Raw genomic sequence first — 22,704 nt, 5'->3', positions numbered from 1 at the left:
AGAGCATGACAGAGAACTCCCTGTAAACTGTGCTACTTGACAAAAAATAATGGGCTTGATCCAGAGATAGGTGTTACCAGTGGTTTCTTTCCATTGGCTTCAGAGGGATTTGGATCCATTTTTTAAAAACTTAAGGACAAGAGAGAATTATTATAGTTGTGCTTTTAACCACAATGCGATAAACACGTTATGTGTAAGGGAGGGAGGTTGCTGGGAAATAAGCGTGAGTCATTAAAGGAGTCACCTCTTTCGGCAATTCGATACTTCCCTCACCTGGGGTTACAGCTTCCGCTGCTGAGAGATGGTAACAGCCTACATGAGCTTGCTCATCCGCCATTTCAGTGCAGAGATGAAGCCAGCTTAAATCATCAATAATTAAATGGAGTAAGATCATTCACATGCTGGTTATCACATTCGTGTGGGCATGTGGTGGCCTCCGCCACCAGGGTAGTCTTTAACAGCTTTTTAACTCACTCTAATTTGATCCATCAGAGCATATATTTTCATACCTGCTGTTTTGACCCCTTCCTTTTAGCCCCAAAAGTGCACCAGTGCAAACCCCCAGCTGGGTCTGGTTTTGTTGTTATACACATTGATGTATGAAAGCTAGCTGGATCAAGATAAAGGTGGTATTTGTTTAATGAGAATTTCAAAGCATGATTATTTTTTTTCCTGATCAAACAAGAGAAGAAATTTTTCATACAAATATACAATGTAGAAAAGTAGAATTATGGGTGGAAACAGCCTTCAATACAAACTGTTATGAATTTAAATTTGTTTTGTTTTATGTATGTTTTTCTTGCATTAATTTTTCAATTTCACTTCAGTTTTCATTCATTTAATTTGCTTCTTGTTGTATTACTCAATTTTGACATTATTATTTTTGTACAAACAGCTTTTGAAATCCTGTCATGCAGTGTCTCAAACACAAGGTAGGATGGACGTATAATAAGCAAACTATTATTTCAGTGTGCTTTCCTTCTAAATTAAATCATTATCATTATGGAGCCCTCCTTGTAAATGCAACCATTGGGAAGTACCATTGACATAGTGAACACAGTGTTAATCTTGTTTGCACACAGATATTTGAGCCTGACACAATATTAACAGTATTTTGTGCTTTAGCGTCCCAAATTCAGATGCATATGAGCAGCGATGCGCAGAGGAAATATTTAGAGATTAACTTATATTGTACATTACCTGTCGGTACTGAAAGATACGCTTAAAGTTCTAAACTGTGTCTGAGAGAAGTGTCTATTGATCTAAGAAAACTATTTTAGTGTTAACATACATATGATTAACTGCTAATGCTGACAAAGAGTATCCACATATATCAATATGGTAATAAAATAAGTAATTCCACATAAGAATAGCAAAATATAGAACAGATGGCTAGAAATAGCTTTTTAGTGTCTAAAGAAGAGAGAGGCTTCCAGCGCTTTAAAATTCACTTCAAAATCCAACACATTACAAGGTATGGCAATTATATTTACCATGTGGCTGTGCTGCTGTGGCTTCCTAAATAATCATTACTCACAAGAAATCTCTGTTAACCCTTGTTTTACCAAGGGAAATAGTTGTATTAGGCTTGAACATCCAGTTGTGCAGTATTGCCTGATCTGAATTATTTTCTTGAATTGATACCATACTTGTGTCTCGCACCACTGAGTCTGACAGCACCCTCTTTAACAACATTTATTTATAGACATATAATGAGGACAAAAAACATTCATTAGGCTAGGGAAAAAAAATATTCTTTTACTGTATATGGTTCTTAGCCTGTCTTAGATCTCACTAGAGAGCAAGCATCTTGAAAGCAGAGCCCATTAGCTGCCACTCACTTCATGAAATCACTGTAGCTTCAACACTGCCTTCCAGAAGTCTCGTCTTCAAGTATCATGCTTGTGTGTTCACATCAGAATGCAGTGTCTGAACCAGCCTCAGACTAGCAAAACCGGGCATCCTAGTCCTCTGCTACTGTGTTCTTTGAAACCAAGTTATCCCTAAAATAATTCCGTACCCCATATATTGGCATGCAGAATATTTATAGGACACCATGTGCCAGTAGTTAAGTCACAAGCTTAAAACGTGAAGGGTGTGAGTCACTAAGAAACAAACACAGGGTTTTGTTTTATCTGGAATTTCATTTCACACACAGGCAAAATCCAGCCAACATTTCAGAAGAGGTTGTACATATTGATTTATTTATTATGTTTCCATATTTTCATGTTAAAATTATTTCTTCATTACTTTCAAGCTTTTAACTCATTTAAATGGAGAACGTTGATTAATTTTTAATCATATTTATGACAGTTGCTTTGCTATTATCATAATTACTTTTTTCTCCAAGATGATGATGATCATGAAAGTACAGGGCTAGATTCTTCAAGAAGGCATGTATATCACATCTGCACAAACCTACATTTACCTTGCAAAATGAGTAGCTGTGCATCTCATTACTTTAGATCTACATCTGCCCATTTTTGCATACGCAAATATGTGTTTGTACATCCAGAATAGGTGACTCGTTAAGTAGGAGCTTATATAGCAAAGTTCCCTGTCTAAGCAATATTTACAACTTTTTGAGGAACATAGTTCACGTAAATCAAGTCCAGTAACCGTTCTTCCCTGCATGACGGACACAAAGCAGTTACACCAAAGAAAGTATTAGCTTGGTTTGCCTCTTCCTAAACTTGTCCTAATCCTTGGGAGCTTGGTTGTAAAGATAAGTGGGTCAGCTTGCCCTCTGGGTCAACTTATTCAGAGTCCTTTAAGATATGGATTTAAATAACTTCCCAGATTGAGAGTCCTCAGAGAAAATGAAGAGATGGTGACTCCCAGTTCCTTTAAACTGCAGAGTTTCAAACCAAAGCACAACTTCTAATCTGTAACTGAGCCACAGGAGGAGTAAGTGTGCATGTGTGTGCGTCTGTGAGAGAGAGCGGGAAAGAGAGGGAGAGGAAGGGAATTTAAAAAGCTCTCTCTAAGCAGGGGATTCCCAGGCCAGTTACCACTTATATACAGTGCTTTAACGCTCCTTGCAAAGACCAAGGCACACAGAGTTTATAGCGAGATTTGGCATACGTTCATTGCTGTATTGTGCACGATGCCTTTGGATACAGTTCAGGTGGATTCAGTGTGTGTAATCCCATGGAGCGTATAGCAGTACTGTAATCCTGAGGTGGAAAACACCACGTCTGTAATCATAAGGATCTCCAGGCCAGATGGAGATTATTTTTTTTAAATTATTATTTTAAAAATCTTGCCTACTGCAAGGAAGATGTTACACTGATGGATTTTTGTCATTTATTGTCTTTATGAAAGAAATAAGTCCACATCATAGGCGAACTCTCTAAACATTTTGGGAAGTAACGCATCACAGAACTCACACAACAGCAGTGAAGCATACATTCCCAAAGACATTTCCTATCCAGAGAAAGAGTCGAATCGGCATCTGCCCAGTTTTCTTCCCCCAAATTGGAGCTTCGCATTTTACCATACTTCTTCAGAAAGTCAACCCATGAGTCTTGGAATAGGATCAAAAATATTTTCCAAGAATTTCTAAACATAAGCATTACGTCTGATTTTGAAAACAGAATGACGCTGGGGGGGTAAACACAATGTTATTACATGTATCTTCAGTGTGTTTTGCCTGTATTTCACTCAGACACTGATATAAAACATGTGCTTTGTTTTGAACAAAAGGTCTAATGCAATGCTTCATGCGGTTATTTTGGATTGCAGGCAAAGGAGATGCAGCAGATGGTGAAGCTGGAAGCAGAGATGGATCGCAGGCCAGCAACAGTGGTCTAAAGCCTCAACAAGCAAATTGAAGTTGGAGAACACAGCATCCTTAAAATGAGAGCAAAATTCCAAATAACGTTGCTGAGGTTGAAAAGTGGGCTTTTTTATTTTCTTTTTTTTTGGGGGGGGGGGCGGGGGGGTGGTTTGGGTTGGGTTTTTTTTTAAATATATAAAGTGTAGCTACGGACCGTCAAGTCTTACGGTTTGCATTATTTCTTTTTTAACACTGGGCACTGAATTTCCTTTGTTGGATTTCCATGATAAGAATCTCCTTTGTTCAGAAAAACACTAACCAGAAGATGAAGACAGTTTTTAAACCCAGTCCTGTGTTCCTTTCTGTATCTCAACAGGCAGCTTGCCTGCATCAGAATTACACAATCAGAGCCTTGAAACACAACAGATATTTTTAACATCATCTCAAATGGCAACAAAACTGTAGTCAAGTCATGTTATTTACCATTTGTGTTCTCATGTGTGATATATTGTGTAGAAACCCCATGCTGCCAGATCCCGACAAGCAGCAACTCGTCAGATGCTCAGCACCTGATGTCATCGAGCCCACTGAACTGGATCTTCTGCTAAGTCACCGTAATAATCAGTATAGTAAGGAGCTGAGTTTGGGCAATTTTAAATTATATTTCAAAGTATTTTTCAGGCAGCAGACAGCAGGCAGTTGAAAGTTAACTGCGTATATTCAAAAGTACAATATGTACAAAGTCATCGGCCAAATTCATCAACTGTAACAGTAACTTGACAGGATATTTCTGCAGTCCAATGATGTCATTCACAAGTGCCATATCAACTCTATCATGTCTGAAAGAAGCCGACAGATGTCCTGTAAAAGTTACTGCAACGGTTAGCATGAGGGAAATACAGTGTATTTGTGCCAAAACTGATCAGTGCTCTAAGGAATTACATTTTAGGCACTTTAAGAAAAGTTTACATCCTACATTGCTTGTATAGAAATTGCATTTTGATCCTGCTGCGGCAGATCCCAGATATTACAGTTCATAGTAACTTAAAGATTGTTTAAATGGCTTTTGGCAAAAAGTTTGTAACTGTGAAAATGTAAAAAGTATTTATACACTTCAGGATCACAACAGTGTAGAAAATCACATACATGTTGCCACGTGATAAAATTAGTAAACAGAAATGCTAAGAGTATGTTTGCATGTGATACAAATGCTACTAAGACTGTAATGCCTACTATATGACCACAGTCATTCTACTAGCTGGTAAATACTGAATAAATGTATGGCACAAAATATTGTTTGATTAATTACAAAGACTTTTAGCATAACAAGGTCTCTATATATATGTGTGTATATTAATTACGTGGGCATTCTTGATACTTGTAGTAAAAGAAAAGTACATAACTAATTTAATTTTACACAGAAGTATTTATGCAGATTTTCAGAATTTCATATCAGGAATAACCTTTTTATGTCCATTAGATATAAAACCAATTTGCTAATGTGTTAATTTGCATGTTTCCAGCGCTTGCTGTAGTTATATTGCAAAACAATGCATGTAAGCATTCCGCTTGGAATTTGTCCATGCTGCCAATTCAAAGATGACTGCATGGAAAACTGGTAGTTTAGAACAAATCAGATTCCTGATTTCAATGTACTAAGCACCAATTACTTTGTTGTATATGCTTGTACAAACAAATTCTACATATTCCTATAAACAAAATAAATGAACAGAGATAATTATGTTATTGTCAGTCCCGAGATGAAACTTTCAACTTCTCTAATAAAAACCTTGAAAACTCAAAACCTTTAGTTTTGACTGTAGTGAATTGTAGGGGGGGGTGGTACTATTACTTACAAATTTTTAGTAAGTTGTATTTCCTGTAAAAATGTGCATAGTGTAAATATATTTCTATCACAGCTTATTTATTCAAAAGAGTCTTATTTCTTTTAAGTGATAGAAGAATTGTGCAGCATTGGTCCTCGCAGCACTACAGAAATACCCGAGTACAGCGTGGCGGCACTACCTTGAGATGCAGCCGCCCAAGTACAGTATAGCAGCATTACCTTGAGAATGCAACTGAGACAGAGGTCAGTGAAGTCTTCAGGTGTTCAAGGCAGGATTTAAACAAACTGGCGATGCCTATTCAGAATTCCCATTCTGATGCCACTTAACCTACGGAGGTACCTCCAGCTCCTTATGATCTGTAATGTTATAAAGACAAGTTGTGTGTGCCTGCACTACTGGGAGCAGCTCTCCCTGCTCTCTGAGCTTGGCTGGTCCTCTTCTCGAGTGCTGGAGGGAGGGAGCTGGGAGCAGCGGCCGTCTCGGAGCACGCTGGACAGGAGCCGGCATCTCAAAAAAGGCAGTGATTTTTTAATATAGTTTTGGGGGTTTTTAAATTAAAAATATCTTCTAAAACAGAGATGGTGGAGACAGCGCTGCGAGCTGGAATTTTATTTTGTTGCCTACCGCAGTGGTTTCTAACCAGTTAAGAGAAGCAAATGACAGACCAGATATGGAGGGAACCGGATGGTGAAGCACTGAACATTACTAGTTTTCTTGGGCTCACTTACAACCTGGCTGGAAACCACTGCCCTACCTGTCAAAGAAGTAACTGGAAATGGAGGACTTGGGTTCAGCTCACGTCCCTCTCTGAGGAAAATCAAACCTGCCTGTCTTAATTCCCTGGCAAGTATCCTATGCATCAGGGAATACGCTGGTTTTGGAAGGCTAGAAAATACTGTCCGCGGCCTCCTTTTGAGTCTGTGCTTGCTGCTCAGCCAGGAGCGAGACATTTATCAAGTCAGAGAGAAAATGTGCTTCTGTGAAACCGTGGAGCTGGGTAGCCTCAGCTTCCAGGCTCAGCTCCCAGAACTGCTATGTATTTCATCCATTGACAATTTAGCATAAAACACAGACAGTAATTTGAAATTAAGTGATTAATTTTGTCAGCTAAGTATTTTGAAATACTGTTTAAGTAGTATTTGATTCAAAAATTATTTGAAGTTTGGCCGCTAATGTAATGAGGTGAGAATTTCCATTGAGATGAAATAGGCTAATCAATTTGAACATTGATACTGAGTTAAAGCAGTTTAAAATGTCATTCTCTGCTGGGGTGATGGATTCCACTTCAGTGAAATTTCATCGAGGGAAGTGGCAGATTCTCCCTCTCTGAATCTCTTCAGATAAATTCGGTGCAGCTGCGATGGGGAGGGTCATGACACCCTGGCCTCACAGGCAGTCCGCTATTCTCTCTCTTCCAGTAATTTGGGGGTTGGTCATTAACTTGGCTGTTTCCAAGTGGGGGGGCTGTTTAACCCCTGCCCCACTTGAGTGCAGTCAAACTGCATTGCCAGAGACCCAAAATACCCCTCAGGGGCTGATTTCCTTGCACGCTCCACATGCCGTTGCCCACGGGCTGCCTGTGAAACAGTGGCAGACACATCCCAGAGCTGCTTGGCCAGAAAACCCCGCTCCTAGGGATGCACTAGCAGTGGTCCCAGCGCTGCAGCCCCGCTGTCACCGCGCCGCGTGGTCCCTGTAAGGAGGCTGGTAAGAGTTATCTCGGTCTGGTAGCTGGGGAGCGGCAAGGGGGATTCAGCCTTCAGAGTTACACAGGCAGTCTCCACAGCTGGGTGTAAGGGCAGGTTGCAGGGCTGGCTCCAGGTGATCTGATCTGTGACCAGAAATTGGCCCTGGTCACAGCATTTCACAGCTAATGCTGCACTGGCTTCCTCAGGTGAGACCTTTCTGCTTTGTCAGTGTTTTGGGTTAGGAAATCTTAGGCCTTTCCCTTTTTTGCCACGGAGAGCAGAATAAACATGGCTCTGCAGGCTAGGAGTGAGGATTGTCACTGAAGCTGAAGGCTTTTTTGTTGTGCTGTGCTGCTGGCGGGTGCTGGGAGAGCATGGTTCTGTGCTGTGGGGCTCGGGACCGTGGGTCAGGCTTGCCCACATCTCTAACACAGCTGCTCTCTCCCAGCTGCTCCCTGTGGTACCCCCCTGCATGGGCTGGATGCAGGGGCGGCTGCTCAGGATCATATATTTATTTGGAGGCTTAGAAGCTGCCTAGAAACCTCAAAAAATTGGAAATTGAATAGGGGGCTAGAGGAGGAAATAGAGGCTAGTTAAATACTGAGGCCATCAGTGAAAAACCTGAGGCAGCCAGGCATTAAAATCACTGTAGAAATACAGTCTATTGCAGTGAAAGAGCATCATATAGAAGATTTTTTTTTTTCCTTTATAGAGGCCCCTGAAACTGTTATCCGTAGATTAATCCTGTATCATGACTGATAGAGGTCTGGCTCTGTTTTGGGGGGCAGGAATGACTCTTTATCATGAAATAGGAGAGAGAGGAAATAGCCAGAATATAATATTTAATATGTACAGCAAGCAGAAAGGGAATTTCAACAGAATAGTTACAAAAATCAGTATGTTCCTCCAGTATCTGCTTTTATTTTTGAAGAGCTATTTCCCAGCAAGAAACCCCCTCTCTGCAGGTGTGCCCTGGCAGAGAAAAGGCAGCTGCCCACAAGCAAAACTCACCTTGTAATACCTTGCTTCGCAAAACCCCGGACCGTTTCTTCCAGACTCCTTTTCCTGAACTAGAAACGCAAATTGCTAGTGAATCCACGCGAAGTGCCCACAGGTAGGGCTAGTGAATCCACACGCTCCGAAGAGCTGCTGTCCTTCTGGCTTTTTACGAAAAAAAAAATATCCTTGGTTAGGCTCCTGTTCCCCGCTGCTCCTGGGACCGGCGTTTCTGTGAAGCGTCAATACTCGGATGCGCTCTTCGTCCCGGGGCAGCGCATCCAAGGACCGTAACGGCTCCCCAGGAGAGGCGGAAAAAATATTTTAACGTCGCATCGCCCGGCGAAAGGGAAAGGCCAGGCCGCGGAGCCGCGGGGGGCGAGGCGGGGGGCGGCGGGGCCCGTCTGCCGCTGGAAGTGCCGCCGGCCGCCGCCTCGCACCCCCACGGGGAAGCAGCAGCTCAGCCGGGCGCTGCGGGCTGGGAGCACGCCTACTCCTCCCCGGGGACCCCTCTGCCGACCAGCCGGGGGGCCCTGGCACCCCCCCCGGGCTTGAGAGAGAGGAAACGCAGGCGGCGGTTCTGTAGGGAATGAAGGGGATTGCCCAGGCACTGCGCGCTCCGGGGCGGGCAGGGCAAAGGCCGGCCAGCGCCTAGCCTAGCCTAGCCTAGCCTAGCCTAGCCCGCCTCCCCAGAAGCCGGCAGGGATGGGGTGCACGCTGCTTTTATTCACCCCGCCCGCCAGCCCCTTCCCTCCTCAGCGCCGGGCCGCCATGCCGGCGCGCCCCGTCCCCTCCAGCCTGGCAGGGCCGAACTCTCCTCGGCGCCCGGCACAGCTCCCCGCAATCCCCCGCGAAGAAGGCTCTGCGCGGGCAGGGCCTGCGGGCTGTTAACGCGCCTTCCCGGTGCTGCCGGGACCGCTCCCCTTGCCTCGTGGTGGTATGTTTTCTGTTACGGCGTGGTTTATGTCACGACATCTTAAGAACTCGGGTGCCGGGTTTGCTTCTGACCTTGCCACGCAAAAATAGCTGCACGTTTCTTCCTAAATTAAAACACAAAGCAGCTGTTGGCCTGCACCGAAATTACTGATGCTCCGCGAGCAGCCGGCGCTGGACTAGATAACCCCTCCTCCAGCCCGCCGCTGGCCCGGTTTAGCGGTTCGCTTGCCTCTCCGGCGGCGCTGGCGCTGCCCGGGGACAGCAGCTCGCCCGCGGGAGCAGCCGCCGGCGCGGCACCGGCAGGGAAGGGCGGGTGGCAGGACCCCGGGGGAAGGGGGACCCGGCCCCGCGCCGTGCCGTGCCCCGGCGAAGCCCGTGTGCCCCGGGCCGCTGTAGGGCTCACCCCGGGGTGCGGCCCCAGCCCCTGCCCTGCCCGGAGCCGGGGCCGGGGCCGCTCGCCGCGGTTCAGCCCCGCTCCAGCGGCACCTCGGGGCGGCCCGGCTGGCGCCGGGTCCCCCGGCTCTCTCCTCCGAGGTCCCCGCTCTCCGCCGGAATCCCCGCGGGGATCCCCGAGAGCCCCTCCGCGGGGGTCGGCGGGGCCCCCACGCCGGCGGAGGGGGGGAATCCTTCTTCCCCGCCCTGCCTCCGCGTACGCCCCGTCCCTCGGCGTGGGCGCCTCCACCAGCTCCGCCGGCATCTCCCCTCCTCCTCCTCCTCCTCCCCGCACACCCACGCACTCTTCCCCGTCCCTCCTCCCCGCCACTCCGCAGCAGAGTGCTTGTGCAGCCTGTGCAGCTCCTGAGGCAGGAGGTGTTTCAGGATTTTTTTCTCCTTTTTTTTTTTAATATTTCTTCTTTTTTTATTATTATTTCTTTCTTTCCTCCGGAGCGGACCCTTTCGGAGCAGCAGCAGCCGCGGGCACGCCGGGGCCGAGCAGGGAGGATGGCCGGGGGGCGCCTCCCGGGGCTGCTTTTCCTCTTGCGTGAGTACCGCGGCGGCGAGTCGCGACACGGAGCCCTGTCGCGATGAGGCAAGCCGCTGGCGCTGAGACAGACCCGGCGCTGCTAGAGCACCGGTCCTGCTTCACCGCCACCGGCTGCCCCATCTCCTCTGCCCGCTCTATCGCGACAGGGACGCCCCGTCGCGAGAGGGGAGCTTACTCCAGCGGGTTCGGGGGGACGAGGGGGGGATGTTAGGGCGAGCCGGCAAAGGCTTGGGGCAAAAGGCCCCGGGCGCTGCCGCCGCTCAGCGCCTCTCTGCCCGCAGACGCCGCGGCCCGCCTGGCTGCCGAGCAAGAAGTTGAAAATCTCTCCGGGCTCTCCCCTAACCCCGAAAAGGACATTTTCGTGGTGCGGGAAAACCGGACGACGTGTCTCATGGCGGAATTCGCCGCCAAGTTCATCGTCCCCTACGACGTGTGGGCCAGCAACTACGTGGACGTGAGTGGGGTCCGGGGGCGGGGGAGCTGCGGCCGGGGCTCGGGATGCAGCGCTGCAGCCGCGGAGCCGCTGCACGTTGTCACCGCGGGAGCGGGGGGGGGAATCCGCCGGTAGTTTTGGAAAGTGCTTGATCCCCCCCGAGGATATTCAGCCGCGGCTGTGGGGGGCCTGTGGGCGTTTAGGGGGGCCCCGGGGCCGCCCCCCTGAGCCCCGCTCCCCGTTTCCAGCTGATCACGGAGCAAGCCGATATCCCGCTGTCGCGGGGCGCCGAGATGAAGGGCAAGTGCGGCACCAACGAGTCGGAGCTGGAGATCTCCTGGCTGGAGCAAGCGTACACCCTCAAACTCTTCTTCCTGAAGGTACGGGGCTCCCCCCGCACGCCCGGCAGCTGGGGGGTGCACGGCGGTATTGCCGGGGTCCTGACCGGCCCTGTCTCGGCAGGAGGGGCACAACACGTCCCGGGGGCAGGAGGCTTTCTGGAGGCTCAGCCGCATCCAGTTCACCTACGACACCGCCGAGCGCACCTACTTCAAGGACGCCGTCAGCCGTAAGCGCCCCGGGGGGACGGGGTTTAAAGCCTTCCTCCCTGGGGTCTGGCGAGTGGGGAGCCGGGGAGGGGGGGAGACACACACCCCGCGGGCTAAATGCAGTTTAACGGGGAAAAAAGAAAACCCAAACCCACCCGACAAAGCCGGGACCGGGTGCCGGTTTAAACCGCGTATTATTTTTCTTTCCCCTTTTTGTTCTTGCTTCTCGTTTTTAATCACCGCAGTTGCTGTGGGAGGGAGACTCCAACCTCCGGCCGCTTGCTGCGCTGCCCCGGGCCCTCCCGGCGGGACCCAGGGGCCCGAGGGGGTGGGCAGCGGGGCAGGGGTCCGCCCGGTCTGGAAAAATCTGTCTGCTTTCCCACGGGAGATGTTTTTTAAGGTTAATTATCTCCTCGGTTGTGATGATGGTTGAATAGGTGGGAAAGCAGCGGTTTCCCAAGATAACGATGAGATCGACATCAACATCCCTACACGCCTCCACACCCACCAGCCTCCTCTTTTCTCGCTGGGTTTCCTTTCTTTTGGCTTTCGTTTTGGTTTTATTTCGTTTCTGCTCAGAAATGAGTTGTCTTGTATTGAAAATTGAAATACTGTCATTTGCAAGTTGTTCTTCCTCAAGATTTTCAAACTCCAGTGAATGGTGCGTTAAGAGTTTGTGGCATAAGGCACCCTGGACGTGGAGCTATTTTTCCCACTGGTGTTTCTGCTGTTTGTGTCCCCAAAACATGGTGGTGGCCATGCCTCATCACCCTCTGCAAATGTGAAACACTGATTGCCTTTCTGTGCTGCTGGAGGGGAACAAAGGGCTGCAGAAGAGCGGGAGGTGGAAGGCATTCCTCGTTCCACCTTGCTGATCGCATTCGGCCTTCGTTTATAAAACAAGCTTGATGTGATGGGAAAATATTTTCTCGTAGTCTATACTTGGGTGAGATGGTCACGTTGTATTTTCAGGAAAGGTGTTACGGCCTGTTTTGCTTTGTAGTGAGGTCCCCAAACTGCATTGCTCCTTCCCACCTGAATTCAGAGCCCAAGTGCAGCCACAGGAATTGCTGTTTCCCGAACGTAGGGAGTACGAGCACAGTCCGAGGCTGAAACCTGCATATACATCAATAGAAACCATTCCTCCGACTTTATGGACTTCAAGTCCTGTGACGTGAGCATAGCTGCAGTGGCAGAGCCAGCTCTCCCCTTCATGCCCGCAGGACCGCACGCTGCAGCCATCCGTTCCTGCCTGTGGGCAGGCAACCCCAGTGCGGGAACTGCCCTGGCTATGTGGGGTGTCATGCCGAAAGCGTGGTCCCACCCCAGGAGAAAACGCTGCTTTAAGAGCAGTGGAGCGTGCGGCCGCCGCATTGCACACCGCCTGCATACCCTTGTGTTCAATTCATTAGTTTTGTTAATAAAGTCACATCGGTCCCCCAGAGATGGAACCTGACCTCTGCTCTTTCTGCCCCTTGGCCAGCCGGGAAGCACACGGCCAGCTCGCACCGGCTCTCTGCCCTGGTCACCCCAGCTGGGAAGTCCTACGAATGCCAGGCGCAGCAGACCATCTCCCTCCTCTCCAGCGACCACCAGAAGTCTGTGCAGCTCTTGCTGTCGGAAGTGCGCGTCCAGCCCTTCGACATCACCGCAGATTTTGTCTTCAGTGAAGGTAAAGTGCAGGGTGAAGGCATGTCCTGCGTCCCCGCGATGCTGATGCTGCCACGGCCTTTGGGGGTGTCACAATGTATTGAAGGAACTGGTCCCACCTTTACCAGAGCACTTTCCCCTCCCTCCAGCGGGTTGTCAGTGCTCCCTGCAGTCCCTCCAACCCATTCCCTGCCTCCGTGGTCTCCCAAATTCCTTTACAAATTCAGCCCAGCTGCTATTTGGTCAAAACATGGGCTGTCGTTGCGTGTACGTTGGCAATACGAGTTCTGTAAGGACTCATCTGGCTGGGTTGCCAGCAAGCCCCAGAACTGCCTGGTCCCAGGGGAGCCCTGCAAGGCTTAGGTGCCTCCTCTGCAGCAGGGAAGGCGCTTCGGTGCGGCTCCGGGGGCTTTTTAGGGCCACAGCACACCGAGGAAAGCTCGGGGCTGCGGGGGGAGGAAATGCTTGCAACGCACGTTGCTGGCTTCGGTTTGATTAATGCTCATTGCAAGAGTGAAGGAAGCGTAACAGGGACTTCAGTGAGGCACCTCATGTGCCAAACACGGGGAATGCTGTTCCTCTTCTTAGGTTTCTTTAATGTTAATTGTGGATAAAAGAAAATGTGAGTTGATGCGTGCTGTTTGTATCAAAGGGTTGTACTGAAGTCAGCAGCAATACTGCCATGGGGCAGCATTCCTGCAGATTTTGCCTGCCTTTATCCTGAGGAACCCGTGGTGCTCCTCCTCCCCGACTTCCCCCTGCCTTTTCCATCAGGTTGAATGAGGGAGTGTAAACATGCTCACCTGAATTAGGGCTTCGAGACTAGTGCCCTTTTTATAGTGCCATCTTAGCAAATCAGTTAACTCCAGTATTGTAACAGGATGCAAATAAAATAGCCAAATCTTTTAATAATGAGCTAGAAAATGGTGGTGTTATTTTCAAGCCTAGCATTAAAAATGTGGGGCTTTATTATTTTGCGTGTGGGAAATATTTTAGAACACAATAAGAAAACGGCACTGACTACAGAGCCGAGCAGTTACGCTCATGACTCACATTCCTCTAACTGGTGTAGTAAATACATGCTATTATGTACACGGGCTCTGGCAGAGCTCTGCGTGGCTGAATTACTCATGGCAAGGCCAGTGTAGTATGGAGTAGGTTTCTTCTGTGGGTACAAATAAATCTTTTTTTTTTTTTTTTTCCTAACGGAGTAGTACTACGTTTTGCATAGGCTACAGGGAGAAAAAGGTAGAATTTCATAGTTTCCTATCATTTTTGTTGGCACATTTTAATCCTCTCCCTCATGTGTGGATCCAGGCTTCCTACGCTCAGGGTTTGGCTGGGCAGACCTCAGAGGCTGAGAAAAGCATATTTAAAATACACAAGTCTGGACTCAATTTTAGCTGTTGTGTCTCTGTGATACCAAACTTGTGAAGTCAGAGAGCTCATGGTTGAAACAACCAAGCTCGGAGTTCATTGCTAAAGGGGACTACCTGCCTTTTTCATGATATGCTCTTTTGTATTAGGTGGTAAATTTGTTGGTTTTTTTTCTTTGTGGTTGTAGGGTTTGGTTTTGTTTGTTTTTTTTTTAAATCCAGGACACAAGGAGACCCCAGTTGGTTTAGCAATCTTTAAACATGTAGGGAATTCCTCCTTCTGAGGCAAGCACCGTTTCTTTCTTTGTCAAGCTTTCTGTTTTTTTGTTGTTGCTGTCATTATTCAATGACAGTTCTTTTTATTTAATTCTGCTGGAAGTTAAATAGCAAACAGCACCTGGAGAGGATGGTCAGAAAAGCCTGAGAGGTCGTTTATCAGTGAAGCTTCACACGGGGCTCTGCTGCTTCTCCCAGCAGCACGTCCCCACCAGCCCTGCGGACCAGCGTGTCCTCGGCACATGCACGGCAAAACATGAGCCTTTGTGGGGTCTGAGAATCGCTGCCAATCTTAAATTACAGTAATTAGCCTTCTCCTTTTTGGTTCATTAATTTCCCATTAGGTAAAATTCCTATTAATTATGAACAAGCTACGGAACATTTTAAAATATTTTAGAATAGAGAAAGAGACCTGCTAGAGCAGAAGAATCGCCGAGACGCAGGAGGGTCAGGGCCCTTCTACCACAAAGAAATGGGGGGAAAGGTTTTTTCCTTAGTCCTGACGCTGTCCTGTCTGGGATAGATCAGAAAGCTTGTAGGGAGTGATTGGATTGCTTTTATTTTTTTGAATGCTTAAACTCATGTGCTAGAATATCCTTTTTCTTTCTTTTTTTTTTTTTAAGACACTGCTTCCAACCCTCACAAATATATACATATATATACATATATATAAATATATTTATTTACCTTTTTCAATACGGAAGCAGCAGACATTTTGTTTCATTCAGAGCTTGGGAAATTTTATTTTTTTTATAGGTAAAATGTGTGTACATTTTTCAGCTTAAAAGATCAGTAAAAAGAGAGCTGGATCAAGAGGGTGGAAGGAGAACATTTAAATTGGTGAAAGAACCCCACGGAAATTGTCTGTCTTTTGATTTTAATCAAAATAATGCAAAATACTAATACAAAGGGATACAGAGGCTGAGAACTAGGGGCCAGGAATCCTGGGAGGTCTCATCTCCCTCTGAGCCACCCCAACGAGGGCCACATTTTCTCAAGGGACCTTGGCACCAAGTAGCTCCTCTTTGCAAGGTATGCGGCCACATTTAAAAAAGCACCCAGTCTGTTTGGTTTTTTTTTTCCTTTTTTTAAGCTAATCACTTATAAACACCCATCTCAATCTCAAAAATCCATCCTATCATGCCAGACACAACTGGGCTGTTTTTCCATCCCTGCACCGGTCCTCAGGCTTGCAGTCATGACTGCGGGAAGCCGCTGATTTTTTTTTGCCTTGCTGCTATTTGTTCTGCAGAAGGATGCTGAAACAAGAAAATGGGCCTGTTGGGTGGTTTCGTAGCCTAATACTGAAATTGGACGAGCACTCACCATAGAAACCGTGGTGGTACGTGAGCCTGGGTGCTGCGCGGTGTCGGAGGAAGCACAGCACAAAAGAACAATGAGGAACGTACCTAAATGCCTCCTTTGTATCCACCCGCAGTCTTTGTTCACAGGGCCAGGACTGGGGCTGCGGGGTGGCACCTCTCTGGCAGAGGGGTGACCCCACCGGGTTCAGGATGCAGCAAAACTCCCAGCATCACCTGAACTTTTCACATAGTTAAAATTTCCCAGGGACCTTTTTGCTTTCGGGGACTGAGGGTAAAACCCAGCGATTTGGGCAAATGCTGAGATTCCTGGGACCTGAAACAAAATACTCAGGAAAATTTGATGGAAAGGGCTGTTTTCTTGCAGAAGGCATTGATTTAAAATATGTAGCAATTCCCAATGTGATGGTGTTTCATTTGTCGTGCATCAACCAGCCCACCTGCCCGCACTGTGCTTGATGGGGTCGAGTGTCTGAATTTGTGTCTGCCGTGGACTTCATGCAAACCCTTCTCCCCTTTGCATTTTCCTTTGCTGATGGACCAGGAACGATACCTGTTACCTACCTCCCCGTGGTGGTGTACACCTCAGTGCCTATGCAATGCTTTGAACTCTTGGGGTGAAAAACGCAGTATAAATGTTGAAGTACACTGTTACAAATGTGAAAATATTTTTGTTGTAAAGTGATGTGTTTTAACACTGTATGAACGTTAAAATACAAAATTTATCCTCCTAGCAGTCAGCATGCGGAGAGCCTTAGATCCTCTGCAGATGTGTTTGTGCTTTGCACTTGGCTGTGCTGCCGTACTGGGTCCCCCACAGCCCCGTTCCCATTCCTCTTATGCTCTTTGAAGAGCACAGACTTCGGCGATCTGCTCCAAAAGGAGAAAATGGATGGGCCTGGCAAGGAGAAGGTGTTGGTAAGGCAGGAGGTGGCTGCTCTGCAAGGCTGCCTTCGCTGCCAGGGCAGAGCATTTTCTGCCTGGGGAGGGCAGCTGGGGAGGGCAGCATGGTTTGTGGGTGTGCTGCTGGAGACGGCAAGCTTTGCTTTGATCCCCTCCCCCCCGTGGGCTTTTTTTTCTTTTAATTCTCTTTAAAAAGTGTCAGGGTAAAGAACTATCTTCCTTGGCTGCTTGCAAGCATCGACACCTTTCTGAGTTGAGACTCAGACGCTTAAATACAGCCGTGGCTTTCTGTGGACACCGGAGCTTCGGCCATGTCCTCTGGCACATTTTGTGCTCTGCAGCCAGTTTGCTTTGGGAATTCAAATATTGCAAGCACGTGCGTTAGAGTTGGGTTAGCCCTCTGCATCGCAGCAGTGGTGCTTTTAGCTTTGCCTTCTTCACTGGCTGCGGACCCCCACGTTCTCCCCATTCTCCTGCAAACGCAGCATTGTTCTTGTGTAAGGAAAGGCGCCGGGTCCTTGTTTAAGGAAACGGGCAAACCTGCTGTGTTTGACCACAGGTGAATGCCCTCAGTTGGGTTTGCAGCAGGCTTGTTTCAATTTTCTGTAGGGTTTAAGCTAAACCACTTTCAAAGCAAAAATTAGTGCCTGCAGGAGGAGATTGCAGCGGCTGGACTAAAACGCTGCTAATTGGCACGCCAGCACACCCCGGCCCGCTGGGCTGGCTGCAGCCGCGTGGTGGGCTCCCCTAGCACGGATCCTTCCCGCAGGAGGGGTGCTGCTTTGGACTGGCGTGTGAGCAGTGGGGTCGGGGGGTCGGAGCACCCCTGGCCCCACGGCACTGCCCCGCGCATGGCTTTTCCCGCGGTCGGGTCCGGGGATGCCAGCTTGCCGCTGTGTCTCTGCCTTAGCGCTGCAAGTCTGGTTCAGGCCTTAGCGTCCTAAACGGGGAAGAATTTCGTAAAGCTCTGGAAACCCAATTTTGGGAGCTAAATAATAATCAGGACTTTTTTCCCCTTTCTCCTTAATACAAACAAACAAAACCCCTGCATTGCAGCAATTGCTGAATCGCCTGTAACACAGTCCTGGTGATTAATCACTCCTCTGGTGAAACAGTGAACAACTGGAACCAAAAAGGACATTTTTTTTGTTAGACTACATTTCACTTTCGCTTTTTTGTTTCACTTCATTTACAGCTCGAAACGTTTCCTGATGGCATCGCTGTGAGCCTGGTGCTGGGAGGGATGGCTCCGTGCCGGGAGGTGACGGAGCTCCCGGAGGTGCCGGCACCGCTGGGTATACGTCCCTGCTGCCACCTCCTGCCTGGGACTGGGGGGTCTCTAGGTTTTTCCTGCTCTTTGCCACATGCCATTAGATTTGCGGAGCGTTTGCGGTTCGTGGTTATCGCAGATCTCTGCGTCTTGCAATCAGCTGCCTGGGGAACCCATCTGGACAGTCTGTAGTGATGGGAGGAATTAGTGGTGCCCTTTGTATCTGCTCATCTAACATGCAGCCTCTTTTTTTTTTTTTTTTTACATTTTTTTAAAAGTAATTGCTGTTTTCATTGTTTTCAGCACAATTCTAGTACTGGGAAGAGGTGATCCAGAGGCCAGAGCACTGTCCTTCCTGTACCCCATAACATTCCTTTCCCCCCCCCCCCAGATTTGACATTTTTCTTCTTTTTGGTGTGGCAGCCCCATCTCTGCCTGTCCATCGGCATGGATCAGCAAGAGTCCCGCAGGGGAAAAAGCAAATCGTGATCCTGTCATTCAGGCCTGCAGTAGACTCTGGAAGTGTAAGGGAGCTGAACCGGGATTACCAGCGCAATGTGTTTCCTAACCTTGGTGGCTGTGCCTTTGCAAGCTAAATAGAAAAGTGTTTTCCCATTGTGTGGTTTTTATTATTTTCTAGTGGTTTATTAGACTATGACGGGGACTTGTAGGCCAGAGAGAAAAACACTGGGGAGGCTCGTGTTGCTTCTGCTCACCCTTTGCCATATTTGACAAAAAATAGTACGGGGTGCCAGAATGCTGTTTGACCTCAAACACACATGTGCTCTGCCAGTGCCAGCTCCCGTGGGGAGCTCATAGGGAGGGAGGAGAGATGCTGTTAGATCTCTGTCAGCTTGCAGGTAGAGGGGAAAAATCTTTTTAACAATGAGCATGGTAAGTCTGATGCAGGATTAAAGACTTACTGACGGTGAGGTCTCGTGATACAATATTTATAGACTCTGTAACTAAATAAACAAAGCAGATGTTCAGCCACGGTCAGGAAACTTGTACCTTCGCTGTCCTGTTCCCAGCAGGGCCATTGCTGTACTGCTGTGGCAGAGGCCTGAAGAGGATCTCATGGGCATGAAAGCGTTTTCTCCCACCGCGCTGGTTGGTTTGATAGATGTTACCTCTCCCTCCAAACCCTGCGTTGTGACTGTGATTTCACTTTCCTCCAAAGCAATTGATTTGCTCCCTGGGACTCGGATGACAATTGCTGTCTCTCCTTCCTGCTGCAGCTATTTCTGCTGCACAGGGACCCCCGGCGAGGAGCCGTAGCCGTGGTCGGTTCGCTGCTGCCGCGTGAGTTCGGATTTGCAATGTCTCATTAATTTCTCTCTTTCTCTCTTTCCTTTTCTTTCTTTCCCTGCAGAACACAAGTGCCCGGTGGACCAGAGGGAGCAGTTAGAAGAAACCCTGCCTCTGATTTTGGGCCTGATACTGGGGCTGGTTATCGTGATAACCCTCTGCATTTACCATATCCACCACAAGCTGACAGCCAACCAAGTGCAAATTCCTCGGGACAGATCTCAGTACAAACACATGGGATAGGGGACAGGATCGAGCAGCCTAAATATTTATCAGGTAGAAAAAGCAAAAGCACTTTTTTTTTAAGGGTGAGAAAAGGTTATGGGGGGGCGAGAGACGGTATTCACAACACCTAATCACGGGTGTTTCATGGAGGCACACACATTAAGGTTAGGCTTTAATATAGTCAGTGCAGAGACATAGCTGTCTGTAAGAAGACTCAGAGCATCTGATTTTAGCAGTCTGTCTGTGGCAGTAGGTGATATGAATACCTTCTTAAGCAGCTGGGCCGATCATCTGGAAACAGAAATGCTTTACGTGTCAAAGTTTAACACTGGGGGCAAAATTAGCTGCTTTTTTTTTTAATTCCCCTTTTTTCCCCCTCTAAGGGACTCTTACCTCCCCAGTGCGCTGCTCTTGGCAGCATTCAGCCCTCTCTGTTCACGTCTGCGCAGGGAGCAGGGCTGGGGGACAGAGCCATTGCACAGACTTCATTAAGGTCCTCTAATGAAGGGACTCAAATCACATTCCTGAAATTTGCACTCATGTGAAGGAGAGCGTGAAGGCAATACAGGTGTGTTTTGGAAAAAAAAAAAAAAATAAAGGCCAGAACCTCAAGCTGGTATAAACTGGAGTAACTCCAGCGCAGCAGATCGCAGCCAGCTGAGGGGCTGAGCCCGCGCTTGAGGCTGAGTGAAGAAAGTTTGGTTTTGCTTCTTGAGCCCCATCTGAACTAAACTTAAAAAAATAATAGAAAAAGAGTATTGATACACAAATTATAAAGTGCCATGCTACTGCAAGTCAACTGAGAAATGCTTCTGGCTGGACATCCTGCACGTATTGTGATTGTCGTTGAGATGTTACATTGCTACCTGCAACTGGTATTTTCACAACGAAACACACACACAAAAAAGAAGAAAACAGAAACGTTAACGTTACTATGCAGATTATTCAGGTATAATCTAATGTAACAGAAAAAAATAGAAGGAAATCCTTGAAATCTATCCTTAAATGTAGACCATTTTTAAAACTAATTAAAACATGTACATATATAATACATGATTTGCCTTCTTATTTTGAAATGATGTAATGCTTTCTACTGACTCCATGATATCTAATGGAATCGGTGCAAAAATACATAGCCTGAATGGATGAGAAATGTAGGATTTATTCTAGCAGCATTTTGGTGCAGATGGTTTGGTGAAGACAAGGTGGCGGCTCAGTATTCTGTGATTTGTCGGCTATTTCTAATGTTCTTCTAACCTCTTGGCTGTTTCTTTCTTATGTATTTTGTGGGCAGTGGCGCGTTTCACTCTGCTCCTGTCCAGTTCCCACTGAAGCCTTTGACTTCCCTTGGCTCCGGTGTTACCACAGCAAGAGTTAGTCCAGACCTCGTGTTAGTTTAGGGTGTGGAGAATACTTTGCTCTTCTTGAACTAGTTTGATCCAAACAGGGACTCATACAGACTGTCCACCTTCAGCTTAAAACAGGGTAATAGGCCAAGAAAAACAGTAATTTCTTTTGAATGCTGCAGCATCCTCCAAAATTTACGAATTTTTTTTTTTGTCGAAGATGAAAACAAAGGTGGATGCAGCAAGAGCCTTCCTTTAGTCCTGTCTTATTCCTGGTCTCATTTCTACATTATGCTCGCCTTCTTGTTTCTTCATTTGGATGCAAGAAGCAAAATTATGGCGCTAATGATGCTTGTGGCTTTGCCCTTTTCTTTTAAAACTCCTGTGAAAGTGTTCTGGGCGGGCTTTAGGCTGACCGAGTGCCACTGCCTACAATGAGCTGATTATTATTAAAAAAAAAAAAGAAAAAAAGGTTCTTTTAGAGGCAGCCAGAAAAAGCCATAGGTAGCAGGAGGGTGAATAAAAGGATGAAAGGTTCATCCTTAATAGAGGGGGGCCAAGTTACCGGCTTTGTCCTGCCTCGCTCTTGCCTGCCCTCCAGCCAGAAAGGCTCTCCCAGCCAGCTCCCATCAGCCTGGAGCATCTGCTCCTGTATTTTGACATCCAGAAAAAAAGAAGGAAGCAAAGAGCTGAACTGTGGATGCCAAAGGAGCCCCTCCGTAGTCATTTGTCTTCTGAATAGCACGTCTTGGCAAGGCGGCTGCAGGAACAAGCCCGTGGGATGGCGTGGCTGTGTGGGTGAGCAGCGGTGGGGCAGGACCCGGTGGCAGGATGGGGATGGGAATTGTACCAAACTGGAGACATCCCAGTCTGTAAGAGAGAGGCTGGTCCCACCCGGCCGGTTTCCTCCTGTTGAGCTGCAAGTCTTTGGTGTCAGTGTGAGCAATTTCTGCTGGTTCAATTGAACCAGCAGAAATTAGAGATACGGAAGAGTTGGGACGTTGTCTGTGAAAAATGGGTGAAGAGAAGGACTTTGTGGCTGGAAACAAGGAGGAGGAGCCTATTTTTCCTCTGTGCTCTCTGTTTCTCTAGGAGACTCCATTAAGGCTTTTTTCCCTCCCTCTTTTCACATTCATCAGCACCTAGCCCTCTTTTTTTCTGTTTTTTTTCTCTTTTTTTTCTCTTTTTCCTTGCAAAACTTGAGTTAGTCGCCTATCAGTTTGGATATCAAAACTTTAAATGGGTGACATAAAAGAGAGCTGCTTCCCTTCCACTTGCCTTCAGTAGGAGCTTTACAGAGATAAGGAAACACACATCGCAGCATTTTTATAAGTGTTTTTGATTTCTGATCCGCCCCAAATTTTTAACCCAATGAAGGGGTGACTGTACTGGTAATGGGCTTGCATTTCTCAGCTACTTCCATGACCTCTGAGGGCATCCAGCCTTGTGCTGTGGCCATTGCGTAGCCAGCGGCGGAGGCACAGTAGATGCAAAGTATTCCAAAATATACAACCAAGCAAAGTCTTTATGCTCCTTCCTCTCGGCCTCTTGCTTTTACCTCGTGCGACAGCTCCTTGCACAAGCCAGCGGTAGCAATCCCACTTGCACTGTAGTTTCTTATACCCCGTAGACATCATACTTATTTTGCAGAGCGGGTTTAGAGGCAGGAAGGATCATCCGAAGCTGGCAAGAGGGGCTGACAGATACTTCTCAAAACCAGAGCAGGAGGTGGGAAACCCACCGCTCTGCACCCCTGCAGCATTTGACAGGCTACATTTAACCTTTCTTTGCCTCCCTTGGAAGCTACAGTTTGGGGT

At 47.6% G+C, this 22,704-nt stretch overlaps 2 protein-coding genes across 4 annotated transcripts in view; both read left to right on the top strand.

The window, feature by feature from the left end:
• Positions 1-3,898, top strand: part of PLCB4 (phospholipase C beta 4) — a 214,694-nt gene extending 210,796 nt beyond the window's left edge. For all 3 annotated transcript variants that reach the window (XM_072857452.1, XM_072857453.1, XM_072857451.1), the window contains 2 exons: positions 896-932; positions 3,745-3,898. In XM_072857452.1, the coding sequence (XP_072713553.1) occupies positions 896-932; positions 3,745-3,833 (126 nt within the window). In that variant the 3' untranslated portion in view covers positions 3,834-3,898. The remainder of the gene's footprint in view (positions 1-895; positions 933-3,744) is intronic.
• A 6,140-nt stretch (positions 3,899-10,038) lies between these two features.
• Positions 10,039-20,570, top strand: LAMP5 (lysosomal associated membrane protein family member 5). The gene is made up of 6 exons (XM_072858572.1): positions 10,039-10,227; positions 10,512-10,684; positions 10,912-11,043; positions 11,126-11,231; positions 12,695-12,883; positions 19,381-20,570. The coding sequence occupies exons 1-6, from the start codon at positions 10,188-10,190 to the stop codon at positions 19,557-19,559; spliced, it is 819 nt and encodes a 272-aa protein (XP_072714673.1). The 5' UTR covers positions 10,039-10,187; the 3' UTR covers positions 19,560-20,570.
• Positions 20,571-22,704: the final 2,134 nt, after the last annotated feature.

This window comes from Ciconia boyciana, chromosome 3, assembly GCF_034638445.1.
Source record: "Ciconia boyciana chromosome 3, ASM3463844v1, whole genome shotgun sequence".
Classification (NCBI taxonomy): Eukaryota; Metazoa; Chordata; class Aves; order Ciconiiformes; family Ciconiidae; genus Ciconia; species Ciconia boyciana.
Note: the sequence above shows the minus strand (reverse complement) of the source record. Positions and strands in the feature narration are given on the sequence as shown.

Bases quoted from the DNA above. Each gene is read 5' to 3' on its own strand.
- LAMP5 (XM_072858572.1), top strand. From the start codon at position 10,188: ATGGCCGGGGGGCGCCTCCCGGGGCTGCTTTTCCTCTTGC. The intron at 11,044-11,125 runs GTACGGGGCTCC...CTGTCTCGGCAG, and splicing joins TCAAACTCTTCTTCCTGAAG to GAGGGGCACAACACGTCCCG. The intron at 11,232-12,694 runs GTAAGCGCCCCG...CCCCTTGGCCAG, and splicing joins CTTCAAGGACGCCGTCAGCC to CCGGGAAGCACACGGCCAGC.